Genomic DNA, 14691 nt, shown 5'->3' with positions numbered 1-14691 from the left:
TCGGTACCTGCCGGAGAAACACTCTTTACCCTTTTGAAGAAATGTGTGGTTAGTGTCACTTGTTGTTTTTTTTTTAGCCAGGCCATCCCATTCCTTTGACTTACTGAAATTCAACGTCCCTCTGTTTATGCTTTAGTGCCCTTTGATCTTCTTGTAAGATCACTAATGAGCAATTTGTGGTCAAATTGACCTGCTCTAATTGGCCTTTGGAGGTTTGGTCACTTGTCTCACTTGGCTCAGTGTAATTCAGGTGGGGCTTCTTCACAGCCAAATCTCTGATTAAATAGCTTCTGTATGACAAAAGAAAATCACAACAGTTGAAAGTGATGGAAAAATTCAAACATTTGTTTTAAACATTTATGTTGGACACCTTTACGTCTGTCTTTAGAGGCAGGTTGTTTAGTACCCGACTATATTTTGGGAGAAAAAAAAGCCTTCTTCAGTGATAATTCCTTGTAAATTTAACAAGACTGCACCAAGAAGCCATTGCATGCTCTTCAGGGCACTTTTAAGATTTTCATTTCACCCTCTTTTTTTTACTTCAACAACAAAAAAACTGTTAATTCAGCTTTTCTTTAACATTCAGAACATTGCAGAACATGGAAGCAAGGCCCACTGACAATCTCAATAAGCTTTGTAGACAGGCAAATCTGCAATTCTGTTGAAATAAAGGGAAGATAAAAGCTGTCCTGTCTGCAGTTTTGCTGTGACAGGAAGGAGAGATGAAAAGAGGGAAAAAAAGAGAGGTAAATGTCTTGAGAATGCAGAGGGTTTAGCCGCCCTCTACCACGGCTAAAGGCACACCGTGCAACTCTCAGATGTTATTTGGAAAGCAATGGTGTTTATAATGGCACCAAGACACTAGTGGTTATTATTAATTAGCTGAATGTGACAGGTTGTATTAATTCAATTCAATTTAATTTATATAGCACCAATTCATAGCACATGTCATCTCAAGGCACTTTAGAAAGTAATTTCGATCAAAAACCACAGACAGATTGGTCGAAGAGCGTAGAGCCACAGGGACAGTCGTCTTCATTGTCGATGGCTTTGCAGCAATCCCTCATACTGAGCATGCATGAAGCGACAGTGGAAAGAAAAACTCCCCTTTAACAGGAAGGAAAACCTCCAGCACAACAAGGCTCAGTTTGAACGGTCATCTGCCACAACCAACTGGGGGTTAGAGCAGAGACACAAAAAACACAGAAGCACTGATCCAGGAATCCTTTCTATGTTATATGGTAATTCCAGACGACCTGCCACCCTGGATGGTGTCACAGCTACCAGAACGCCAGACCAGGTGTGCCTACCATGAAGAGAAAAAAGACAGAGAGAACATAGAGTTAAAAGTTGAAATAACAACAGACAATGCAAATTGGAGAGCAGTAGGAAAACTCAGCAGAGTGAGAAAAATAGCTCTTGATTTCCTCCAGTAGCCTAAGCCTATAGCAGCATAACTATAGAGGTAGCTCAGGATAACCTAAGCCACTCTACCCATACGCGTTGTCAAAAAGGAAAGTTTTAAGATTAGTCTTAAAAGTAGACAGGGTGTCTGCCTCACGGACCAAAACTGGGAGTTGGTTCCACAGGAGAGGAGCCTGATAGCTAAAGGATCTGCCTCCCATTCTACTTTTAGAGACTCTAGGAACCACCAGCAGACCTGCAGTCTGAGAGCGAAGTGCTCTGTTAGGAACATACGGGGTAATCAGAGCTCTGATGTATGATGGAGCTTGATCCATGGCTTTATATGTGAGGAGGATCATTTTAAATTCTATTATTGATTTTACAGACAGCCTTTGAAGGGAGAAATATGATCCCGCTTGTTGATTTTCATCAGATCTCGTGCTGCAGCATTTTGGATCAGCTGAAGACTTTGAACTGCATTTTGTGGACTTCCTGATAGTAAAGAAGTACAATAGTCCAGCCTTGAAGTAACAAATACATGGACCAGTTTTTCAGTATCACTCCTGGACAGAATATTTCTAATTTTGGCAATATTTTGGAGGTGAAAAAAGGAAACCCTGGAAACCTGTTTAATTTGGGTTTGCAACCTAAAACCAGAGCAAAGCATCAATTGCTAAAGCTACATTCCGACAATGGCAAAGCAGAAGAATCTTCTTACTTTGAAAGCAATAAGCACACATAGCTACACTTCAGGGTGATTAATTTGCTAAATACTAACATTACGCACTGACAATAACCAGAATTTTATATGTGCTTTTAGGTCCTCACAGCAAACAATGTCTCCTTCACAACGTTTTTCAAAAAGGCTAATGCTAGCATATCTGATACAAGTGCTCAACCTGGGACTACTGAATGTATTTTGAACTACTGAATTTAGTTTATTTGGGAAGTGTGCCATAAAAATATGCATTTATTAAATGTCTGATGAGAATTATTATCTACCGACAATATTTTTTCTCTGAGTAGTTAATTTTCTGTTTTCCCTGTCTCCTTACTTTCCCTTCTCCAACCAACCTGATTGTTTTTTCTTAATTTTGGCAAAGTAAAACCAAAGTCTATGCTAAAACCAAATTGGGGTTGCATGCTAGTCTCGTTGTTAAGGCTGATGCCTTTCAGAGAGCAGATCCTGGGTTTGCAAACAGACATTGTCTTTGGGTACACTCTGCCTTCCTGCCACAGTCCAAACACAAGCATTTTGGGTCAATTGGTCAAGCAGAACAGCCCAAAGGTGGGAATATGTGCATGGCAACCTGTCCAGAGTCGGTTGTACACTGCCTTTTTGCCCAACAGCCTATGGAGTTGGCCAAGGAAGATGTATGGATTGAACCAGATTTCATAAGTACAGTTGTACCTGATTAAAATATACATATCCAAGCTCACGGTGAAGTTATTGATATTCATACTTTAGGGGATCTGTACATCTGTGCTATATTATTTTTTTTTTACTGCTTTTAATTAACCAAGAAATTTCAGGGTGGATCAAAGTGATTTAAAAATCCTCAGGGCATGCAACTGGTGAGGCTTAAAACACAGGCTCAAAAAGAAATGCACTGCAGCAAACTGGAATCCTCGATGCAGCTGATACATTCCTGTCAGGGAACATTTTTGCTAGTTCTCTGCATACTGCATGCCACCAAAAGAAGTTCAGGTTTCTGCCAGACAGACAGCAGGTCAACCAAGCAGTTTTTTGTTTTGCCAGCTAGAAATAGAGATTTAATTTTCATGCCTACAGAATAGCAAATAATTAGACAAAGCTGGATATATATATATACATAAATATTTTATCATAAAATATATATATATAAAAAACAACCTTTTAAGTTTAAAATTGTATTATTGATTCAACATGAATTCATCCTTATGAACTCAAATGTGACCAAGGTTCACCTGCCCACAGTGCATCTCCATCAACATGCACACGGAAGGAGCAGCAGAGGTTTTGTTGCTCAGAAACACAAACATGAGGCAACGGTTGAGATCACACCAGATCGCACATTAAGATTTTATGGTCCAGCGAACAACGAGGGTTAAATGGTGGCCAAAGGCATTGTTAAGCATGACTCCGAGACTCGCATTCTCCAACATTGACCCACACCTATGCAAAGCCATATAATGTTCTTTTTCACTGCCTGTGAGTGGTCTTTAAATGTCTGAAAGCGGGTCAAAGGGAGGATATGTTACGTTAAATGTTCTCCTGTGTTGCACAGTGAAACCCATAAAAGGTTAAAGTAAAACCAGTTCCCCAGAGTCTTTGTCCTTCTCAGCACCGTAAAAGCTCACTGAATAATTTGCATTTCAAAGAACATGTTGACTTTCCGCAGTCTGGTTTAGGAACACAGAAAGGTTATATTCACCTTTATGTACGATATAATAAATCCTCTAACTATTTTTAATAAGCGTTTGAACATTATTATTTTTTTCTGAAGTCACTGTTTCATGGTATTCTGTAGTTGTATTGACATGTTGATCACATTTAATTTCCTATTCTAAACACATTCCACATCAGTTTCATGTCAAATCTGTAATTTTTCTTGTGGTAGAAGAGCAATTTATAAACTAATTGCAAATATTAATTCCACTGTAATTGAGTTACAAAAAGCATTTTTTAAACAAAAGCTGGGTCACACACACACACACACACATATTTATATATAGTTTTTTTGGGAGATATTTACCAGTATATACAATATAATACTATATATACAATATAAACATACAAACATTTTTCAGATGCAAAACTATCATTTATTATTTACATGTTTTTTTTATTTTATTTTTGCTTGTCACTATTATTTTTTAATAAAATAAATACATAAACAGAATTTTTGGGTGGTCTGGAACTGAAACTAACTTGCAGACAGGGCTTCCAGTTTAAAATGATAAAACAAGATGTTATATATATATATATATATATAAAAAGTTATAAACTATTGATAGTGATGGTGATATTAAAACTGCAAACAATAACCAAACAAGCATACTGAAGATCATTCATATGATTTGACATGATTTAGCTACTAAACTCTATTTTGCCTGTTACATTAAATCTAATAATCACGAACCACCAATAAACTAACTTATTTTTAAAATCTGTTTTTATTGCTATAAAAGTAGGAACAGTGTGTTTTGAACTAATATTTTCAAATATGCAAATATGTTGTCTGTGATTAAGAGACTAATTAAGAGGTATATAACCTTCATAACTCTAATGTATCCTCGATAATTAGGTGGAAATTCAACACCTAATTTCTGGTTTCAGTGTGAGATTTCCTTAATATACTAAAATTACCTAATTAGCACCAATCATACAGTGCAGTTGAGGGTTATGTTAATTTCTTGTACAGTTTTCACATATGTTCACAGCCTCGGAATCAACTCGGATATTATCGAGCTGCATTCCTCAGATCACGCTGCCTCTGAGTTAACAGCAAGATTTTTAATTCAAATCCACAAATGTGAAGCAAAGTGGTCAGATAACCTCAGTTAAATCATTTTTTTCCCCCCGTGGAGCCGCGCTGACTGAAAAAGGCATAACGTCCAGCCGTTTCGGGGTCCCTGTTGTCAGGTGATTAATTATTTCAGTGGGACTGCAATGGAAATCACTGTGGCCTATAGGTCACATTTCAGTTTTAAAAGGTGGGGTGGACCTGGATGTAAAGGTCAGCTGTCAGAAAGCCTTTATCCTCCCAAAGCAACTGGTGGCCTGTGAACAGGACAGGCTGCAGAGATGAGTGAGCTGGTCAGAGCACCATAAGGGTGCAACAAAGAGAGAAGAAAAGAGTTTTTATGCCGAAATATGATGGGCAAAACGGCTAATAACTCCCAGTTATATCAAACCAAGTTCTCCCTGCAGAACGTTTTATGTATTTTGTGACGAAGCAACCACAAACGTCAATGTCCGGATTGTATGTGATAGACCAACATCAAGTTGTGCATAATTGTAAAGTAGAACAAAAAGAAGAATTTAAAATTCCCAATTAATGGATTCATTAATGAATTTATGAATGTAAAATGTTTTGTACCCCACCTCTTTACCCTGATACCACTAAATAAAATCCTGTGCCATCAACTGCCTTGAAAGTTCACCTGACTAGAAAATCGAGTCCAATTGTCGACAATTTAACCTCATTATAAATGCAGCTGTTCTGTAAAAGGACTCAGGGGTTTGTTGGAGAACATTAAAATGGATCAAAACTAAAGATGGGTTAACCCAGGAACAAAACCAGTTCAAAGGCTGCAAGACTTTTATCCTTCCGGCAGAACAACTTTAAACATGCAGCCAGAGCTAACGTGAACTGGTTTAAATCAAAGCATATTCATGAGATACAATGGCTCAGTCAACATCCAGACCTAAATTCAATTAGGAATGTGGCAAGACTTAAAAACTGATGTTCACAGATGCTTTAAGTTATATCTGACTGAGCTTCACCTATTTTTACAAAAGAACTGACAAAGGTTTTGGTCTTTACCTGGAAGACCTGCAGCTGAAATTGCAGCAAAAGGTGCTGGTCTTTCACATAAAGTCTCAATAAAATATGTTGAAATGAATGGTTGTAACGTGCCATAATAATAATATTAAAAAGAAATGGTCAAGAGGTCTGCTACAGACTAACAACCTGTCCACGGTGTACCCGGCCTCTCGCCCATTGACAGCTGGAGATAGGCACCAGCACCCCTCACGACCCCACAAGGGATAAGCGTGTAGGAAAATGGATGGATGTTCAAAAGGTCTGAATGTTTTCACAAGGCACCGTATCTGTGGTTGTAACGGGAAATTATCCAGTTTCACATCCCTGACCGCCCCCATAATATTTGTATGACCAAATTCTGAGCGGAGCTAATCCAATGGGCTGTACTGAAGTCTGCTTTCATGAACCAGCTAAAACTGGCTAATTCAGTTTCAAAACAATACAGTGAAGCAGAGGGAGCAGGGTATAAATAGCCGACTCCAAATTTAGAGCAACATCTGAACTTCCTCTCAGATTCCTGCCTTGGGTTGGTATCATCACAGCCATTTTGTCAGTGCAGATTAAGAAAGGCCACGCCGGCTCCCCATGAGGCCCTTATCACTCCGCACAGCCGCGCAACTGTGCGCAGCATCTGTCTTTCTTGTCATCATAGGAAAGTAAACCGCAGCAAAGCCGCTCCCCACCCCCCCTCCAAATTAAAACGGCGAGGGGCCTAGACGTGGCCCCGGCTGCACTCCTCCGCAGAAATAATTAGGCCCCCGGTCGTCGCGGACCCCTTGTGGGACTCCACCGTGACATGTCCAAATGATCATTGGCAGAGAGCGACACCAGCTGCGGGCCTCCGACGGGGAGGACCGCTGTACTGTGGAGCGCTCTGCTCACTGGGCACGACACGGAGCCCCTTAAAAACTCAGCTTTTCTGGAGCCCCCCGAGCTTCTTTTGCAGCCACCGCAAGCTGCAACACCTGAACCTTTGCTGTCAGGTGTGGCAGACAGGGGATACGCTGCTTTCTCTCAAGCGTCCATCCTCATCCAAAGTGTGCAGTACAGATGGGAGCACCAACCCCGGGGGAGCATAACCCAGAAATGCAAGTCACAACCGCACCCCTGTCAATTACATGAAGAAGAAAAAGCCGTGCAGAATTCCCAGCGGTACCCGCGGCGCCAATTTGAGAGGGGAACAAATTGCCATCTAATCCAAGAAAGTGAGCTTTACTGTTACACGGTAATTGCTCTTGATAAAAGATACAGCCGCTCCTCGCGTCAACTGCACAGACTATTTTTGGAATCCGAACTTCAGATACAGATCTCTTTGAGCTGATTCTATATCCAGCGATATTAAAAATAAACCTCATGTTCAGTTTGATATGATGCCTCACCGGATGAAACAAAAGCCCTTCAAAAGTAGGAAGCATCCGGACTGTTGCTCAACAGTGCCACCTTGTGGTGCTAAAACATAGGCTCTGCAATATCTGTAATCCTCACAATGAATGTTTATTGGAATGTTTATTGGATTTCATATTTTAATGACTTTCTTTGCACATTTACAACCAAATCTGCACATTATAACACCACTAACAACAACAAAAATCAGAAAGTTAACCCCAAAGCAAAAGAGCAAAACTGTGTTATGGTGGGGGTTTTTTCACTTGGGTGAAAAACAAGTGCATAAACGCGTGAACTTAAAGTGCTTCTGTGTTTTCCCATCCTATCAGTGATCCTGACTGACGGCAGCATCCAGTTCCTCTCTGCCAGGCTCAAGAAAGGAGGACTGGTGTCGACACCGCTCTCCAGCTAGTTCCTCAAAGGCGTGCCGCTTCCTTTGGCCGTCTTCTTCAGGTGGTGGTAGTTGGGGAGGATCTTCATGAGGAAGTCGAGCTGCAGGGTCTGTGGCTGGAAGATGAAACAATGATTGATTTTTTTATTTTTATTATTTCCGGCTTCAATCACAAGCCATCAGGATGTTCCTGAAGAGAGAGGAGGCCCAGACCTGCGGCTTCTCGCTCTGCGCGCGCCTGATGCAGCCTGAGCCGTACACCACCGTGTTCTCGGGCACGACTTCACACGTGTTCACCTGGCAGCAGGCGCCGATGATGCAGCCGCCGGTCAGGATCACGTTCCTCCCGACATCAGCTGGGGTTGGATGATAGAAAATGAGAGGGGGGGGGGGTCTTTAAGAAAAGCAATAGAACTAAGAAAACAACTGTTGTTCATTCATCTCAGTTTGATGATTTGGAATCAGACGTAATATTTGTTATATTAGCTAAATAAAAAATGGGAGACTGTGCCAACCCACGTCTTGAGATTTTAAAACGTTTAAAGTGTTGATTGGCCGTTTTCAGTTGAACTTTTTGATGTGTGTAAAGTCACTATTTTAGCACCATCATAGTGGTTTCCAAAGGGCTATTAGGTGAAAGAATTTAGCACACAAGTTGGCTATCAGGTCCTCTCAGGTAGCGTGTGAAGCTTTTTCTGGATTTTCTACCTATGTCTTAAAGACACGACCATCAGATGCGGTACATCCATTACGGATGGTTTCATCAGGCTGGAGACTCCCTCTTTTTGTCTGTCTGATGCGATCACTGGACAGAAAATACACGAAAAAGCAGCCAGAGTCTCCCCCAAAATATTGAAGGACCGCTTTATTAGATTACAAGGAAGTCGTGGAAACTAGGTATAAAGAACAAAGAGGGCCGGTTTAAAACTCTTGAAAGCCATCATCACAACAAATACATTTTCTTCTTGAATTTATTCCGACATATGTTCCTTCCTACACAGACTTCCCGTTTATTTAGGCATCTTGTCCAATATTATTTAATGAATAAATATTATATGGCATCACCTGATCTCTCAGAATGTTTTAAACCATTACATCCCAATTAGAGCTCAGAGATTATAAAATAAAATGCTTTTGGATATTCCCACATCCAGAGCATAACCCGGAAGGGCCAGAAGGTTCAGTGTTGGGCCCATCTGACCTGATCACCTTCAGAATCAGAATCAAGTTTAACCGCCAAGTAGGTTTGCACTTACAAGGAATTTGACTTGGTATTGATGGTGCAGACAAAAAAAAAGAATACAGTAAAATAAGAAGTAAAAGGATATATACACGGAAGTTGTATACACTCAGCAGACTGTGCCTCAATGTAACGCAGAAGCTTGTAAGTCCTGAGCGGGGGAGAGAGACAGTGTCCTGATTTGAATCTATCTATCTATAAGTGTCCTCTTGGTGGCCCTTCTTCCCTATGCTTGCCGTATTAAAAAGTACTCTGGACTTTTTCTGCCGTTCTTCTTGTCAGTCTTCCAAAAAGTTCAGGTTTGCAAAAGAGATTACAATCAGTGGTCCTGGAAAAAGACTTATATTAAGATTGTAATTTACACTGCTGGACTCTGTTTCCATAGTAGGCGACTTCAGAGAACAGCCAGTTGCACTGATATAGTCAGTATATAATTTTCCTTTCACTTCACAACACTGCACTCTATTGTGTTGGTTTGCCACAAAAAACACAACAATAGTAACACAGTACTCACCCTTGGACTCAATCACGTTGTTATCTCCAATTTTCAAAGCTTGGGAGACTGAGCCAGAATGAAGGATTTTAACCAGGATACGTACACTCAGTTTTCTGCTCTCTGGAGACCTCTGGTGGACAACTTGTATATTGCCAACATCTGCTATTTTTCTTTCCTTTTTTTTCCTCTCATTTCTGCAAAATTAATTGAGCCAATGATTTATGTGCGTGAGGAATTCATAAAATAGCCATTAAGGGAACTGTAAAGGATACTGCAGCCCACTTCAAACACATTATTGGTCCCAATGGTCATTGTTTTAGGCTCCACTCCCTCTGAGTCTGGCATTATATTCTCCGGATAACTATAGACACACAGCACACGTTAAAACCGGACAAACTAAAGAGCGGGATTTCAAACAGACACACACATATGCCCACCTGTTAATAATAAGAGCCTGCTCCTCAATCAGATTACCCTCTCCGATAATTATGGGCCCTGCCTCGGCTATGATCCGAGCTTTTGGGTGGACAACTGTCCTGGCACCTGAGGGAGCAGAACAACATTTTATGAAACATTTGGTGAAGTTAGGATCGTCGGAGCATAGATGAAGCCAAATATGATTGCACAAACAAACAAACAAACAAAAAAAAAAAGGCTCACCAATGGTGACATCTCCTCTTATTTCACTCTCAACGCACACCACAGCTCCAGCTGCGATTTTAGCACTGAAACATATCACAGATCACACAAGAGGGAGAAAGCAAAATCAAATAAACCTTCCCTGTGATCCGCAATAAATAAATAAATCAGTTAAGGAGAATGTTACATGATACATCCTCAGAATAAAGCTCCCGCCGCCATTTGTGGTTTTACATGATTTTATGTTTTAATTTCCAGAGCGCAACATCTACCCTGTTTAAGCACGTAAGAGTAGATAAAAGCAGTCCAGATAGATACCTTTTAGGTGCCGTCATCTGCTTCGGGTCCGACATCCTTGCGATGGGGAATTAATTGGTCGATAGTTGATTATTATTCCTTCAAAAGTCGAACGCGGGACAACTGTCATTGCTCAGGGCGACACTGCCCTCTACCGCCCTGCTATGGCTACTGCAATAAAAGACTAACTTCCTTCGTATAGGCTATGTGCATCTTAATAATTAGATTATTAAAAAATAAATTCAATATGAAAGAAAGTCATAACATTTTAGGCATTAAAATATATATTTTTTAACTTTAGCCCTCTCCATGCATAACAAACGTTCATAAATCCCAGCCCCTTAAATGGCGGTTGTATCTATTAAAATGTATTTTCTTTAATCTTATAAAAGTCATTTAGACAAATTACTCTACATGATTCCTTGGGGATAGAATGCTCTTTTTATTACAGTAGATAATGCCAAAAATATGTGTCATCTGATTTTTTTAATGAATGTGATGATTAATTTAATTCACGACTTTCTTAACTTTCAGGAATATACAGAATTTATTCAACGGAAAGTGCCAGATTCAGTAATATAAACAAAGAAAGTTGTTCCTCAAGTGGACAAAAATAAAATTGACTCAAATGCCAGAGAATGAAAGTGTAATAAAAAAAAAAAGCAATGGTAGTAAATATCTAAGCGATGTGTTATGACTGGGAGTAAACAGTGTAGAAAATGCTTTCTCTATTTGGAAAAAAAAATGCTCAAAAAATAAAAACGTCACCCCAAAATGCACCACCTGGTCCAAAGTTAAGGGTGTAATTGCATCAAAAACCAAAGAGTCAAAACAAAATTAATTTGGTTCAACGTCCTCAAAGTTTCTGACAAGAAGGTCAGTGATGAGTTGGAGAGACATGTCATTGGCTGGTGGCAAGGCCAAAGTCGGAGCAACTATCTACTAGGAGATTTTACAGCGCTTTCACATTTTCTCCTGCTGACGAGCTTTATGGAGATGCTGATATCAGATTGCAGCAGTACTTGCCACCTGGCTACCCTGCCATTAATACCAAAAAATGTTTTCAATTATGGTTTTAATAGACTAAATATGCAGGAAAAATACAGTTCTCTGCTTTGCAGATCTGTCATATCATTTTAGTTGTTTTTATTCACCACCTTTGGATTTAATTTGATCAGATTCTCTTGATTTCTATGCCAACTATTGTATGTTATCAATTCAGTTTAGGACCCTTAAAATGTAAATCAAGAAGCCCAATTTTTCAACAGATCCTTTTATTTCATTATCCAGTCGCGTGTGACTAAGACTCCTGCAGGGGGCGACATTTACCAACAAATTGCGATGGGTAAAGCCATGCATTGTGTGAAATTACTTTTATTTCTAGATAAATAACTTTTGGCATTTCTATGAAAGTCAGTATTCGTTGATTTTCTTTATAAATGTAATTTTTTATTTTACTTTTTGATGCTTTTTTTTTAATTCGCAATCGTTGGATGTGTACCACACGATGATGCTCTGATGAAGCCAAACACATTTCACTGGTGGAACCCGGATATTACCAAAGTCAGGACCTTCAGAGTAAAATAGAGTAAGGTTTAATGGGCAGATGGGACAAACATGGAGTCGTTGAGCCACAATCACAGGATGAGGCGTTGTAACCTCAAAATACTGCACCAGTTGTCAAGCAAGGCGGTGGCAGCATGATGCGATGGGTGTGTTGTGCAATCAGTTCTGTGCTGTTTAATTGCACAAAGTGGAAAGGATAATGCAGAAGACCTCCAAATTCTTAAATAAAAAACTTGATGATTAAAATTTCAGAACGCTTGGGTGTTCCACAAGGACAATCATCAAAAAGTGGGTTCAGACTAGATAAATTATAGCCTCGTGAGACCATCCTGATCTCGCGAGCTTTCAAGGTTTCACTCGCAGATCAGTCTGGATACTCTCCGTTGAAGAAAATTTGGAGCCGTTCACCAAACGAACGTCCAATCAGCGTTGGCTTTGAGGCGGGTTGAGGTGTGACGCAACGGGAAGCGCGTCAGTTCAGTCTAAACAACATGGCGGTTTCAGCCGATGAAACTAGCGTTAGCGCGCCTATCGAGCAAGTTTTATCGGAATTACAGAGTATTTCTTTGCTGAGCTAACGAGCCTTTACCTGCAGCAGCAAGAGTAGCTTGGCTTGTGGTTGTGTTTTCGTCGTCGCTCTGTTACGAGCGACGACGAATCTGATTGGTTCATTTGGCCCGTCTATCACCAACATAGGCCAATCAGCTAACCAGTATTTTCGCCCCTTCCCAAAGTTACTTCAACGGAAGGTTTCCAGATGGATATGCGGAGCAAATCCATCTGGCGGAGTCAGGTAAGATAAATTAGGCTAACAGGGAAAAATGGTCAGCTATGCTTAAAAGCCAGATTAGTGCAAAGAAAACAAAACAGTTTAAACTAACTCTTACCATCCTGGCATATAACATGGCCACAATTGTGTCAGAAGTTTGATAGCTGCAAAGACATGTGGTTGAGATACAACTTTCTAAATATCAGTGGGGAAGTGCATATGAAACTGAGCCTATATGCATTCTAACACTGGGTGGGATAGATTCAAAGTTATACTTCAATTCCTGTTTTAAAAACTTATTACACATGTTTGCTGCACAATTACTCAAATAAATAATCAAAAAAGTATTAGACACAAAATCAATGCTCAGGAATGTTGGAGAATATATATATATATATATATATATATATATATATATATATATATATATATATATATAAACGTTTTCCTTTACAAATGTCACACATACTGCCAAGTATGTGTGTGTTTGTTGTTGTTTTTTACGCGGAATGACCTACCTGGTGCGGGCGGGGTTCGACCTCGAGCGTCCGTACCAAAGACGTCTTTGAATCCATTTGTCATGTATTCAATTCATACTTTACAGTAATAGTTCATTGTTCACGTTCTTAAAATATATTCATGTTTCGCTCAGGATATTTCTTTTAAATTAAATTCGTTTATTTTAATTTCAAATTAGTTATACAAAGAACTGCCGCTACAAAGTGTGTGGTCTGAAGCGTTTAGGGGACGCTGCGTAGCGTAGCTGACACATTAGGTGCTTATTTTGAAATCCTGCTGAGGAAACGCTGTGCGTGGTTACGTCACGCTTACTGACGGCCGGGTGTTTGAAGAGGAGCGAACGGCTGGAAAGTAGCGGAGGTGAGCACCTGAATCCGCTTACCTGCGGTTCGTTAAGCAGCGTGAGCCGCTAATGACAAGCCCTCCCCGCTTTTAGCTGACTGCTAACATGTAGCTACGAGCTAGAACTGCGCTCACCGCGGACGGAGGAGCTCTTCTCAGCTGTTTGGAAGGCGAGGCGGGACTGAGAGCGCGTTTGTGACAACTTTATGGAAATATGTAACAAACAGATGAGGAAGGAAAATGGAGCAGTCGGCTACTCTCAATATAGAGAACCTCAAGGTAAGGTGTTAATGATTTAAACTTAGGCTGATAATTTAATTAAAATGTGATTATTATTATTATTATTATTATTTATTTATTCGTTCCAGTGATTGCTTTTTGTTTTTTGTTTTTTTTGGGTTTTTTTATGTTTTGTTTACATTAGAAAAAATATCGCTTGCACATTGTGTGTGTGTGCGCGCGCGCGCGTTTTTTTCCCCCCAAAGACTTTAAATCTTTTGTTTATACATTTCTTTGAGTTACAAACTCAAGTTTTTCATAAGTATTCCGCAACAGGTGCACCTTTAACACTGCTATGAAAATTATTGTCTGATTACTGATTTGTTAAAATAGTTTTTTTTTTTTTTCTTTTTTTTTTTTTTTTTTTTCCTCCAGGCAGGAATAAAGTTATTAGTAATCAAAGCCTATAGCATTTCAGGAGGCCTACCTGGAGTCTCTCACATATCTCTGTCTTGCAGCACACCCCGTAGTGCACGCGCCCTCCTCTTCAAGAATCACAGTAATGTGACAGCCTATGAATATTCCGCCTGCATGCTTTCTCATTATCATTCCAGTCTAGTGAGGGGAGGCAGTAACCTCTGGGTACAGTATGTGCATCCCATCCTCCATGCTGCAGCAGCGCTAAGAAAAAATAGAAGAAAAGGAGGAAAGATAATAAGAAAGGGTGAAAAAAAAAAAACAGTCCTGTGTCTACAATCCACACAGCACAGCCTCTGTTTGACTGAGCTCTCCGGTCCAGCTAAAGCACAGAGAGAGAGAGAGAGAGAGAGCTGGGCTGACTGGTTCAAGCTTATCAGTCAGGAAATCACCCCCAGATAAAAAGCAACTCAGAGC

At 40.0% G+C, this 14691-nt stretch overlaps 2 protein-coding genes across 2 annotated transcripts in view; one reads left to right on the top strand and one right to left on the bottom strand.

The window, feature by feature from the left end:
- Positions 1 to 7411: 7411 nt before the first annotated feature.
- LOC105936259 (dynactin subunit 6) lies at positions 7412 to 10547 on the bottom strand. Its single transcript, XM_012877002.3, has 7 exons — positions 10404 to 10547; positions 10107 to 10171; positions 9884 to 9989; positions 9719 to 9807; positions 9465 to 9512; positions 7924 to 8066; positions 7412 to 7826 (listed from the first exon to the last, which is right to left on the bottom strand). Exons 1-7 carry the CDS (start codon positions 10436 to 10438, stop codon positions 7728 to 7730), a joined length of 585 nt encoding a protein of 194 aa, XP_012732456.1. The 5' UTR covers positions 10439 to 10547; the 3' UTR covers positions 7412 to 7727.
- A 2909-nt stretch (positions 10548 to 13456) lies between these two features.
- LOC105936250 (zeta-sarcoglycan) overlaps positions 13457 to 14691 on the top strand; it is a 59897-nt gene continuing 58662 nt past the window's right edge. The window contains exons 1-2 of the mRNA XM_021323771.2: positions 13457 to 13596; positions 13673 to 13857. Coding sequence (XP_021179446.2) covers positions 13819 to 13857 — 39 coding nt within the window. The 5' untranslated portion in view covers positions 13457 to 13596; positions 13673 to 13818. The remainder of the gene's footprint in view (positions 13597 to 13672; positions 13858 to 14691) is intronic.

Source organism: Fundulus heteroclitus, chromosome 14, assembly GCF_011125445.2.
Source record: "Fundulus heteroclitus isolate FHET01 chromosome 14, MU-UCD_Fhet_4.1, whole genome shotgun sequence".
Taxonomy (NCBI): Eukaryota; Metazoa; Chordata; class Actinopteri; order Cyprinodontiformes; family Fundulidae; genus Fundulus; species Fundulus heteroclitus.
This window is presented reverse-complemented; position numbering and strand designations above follow the sequence as displayed.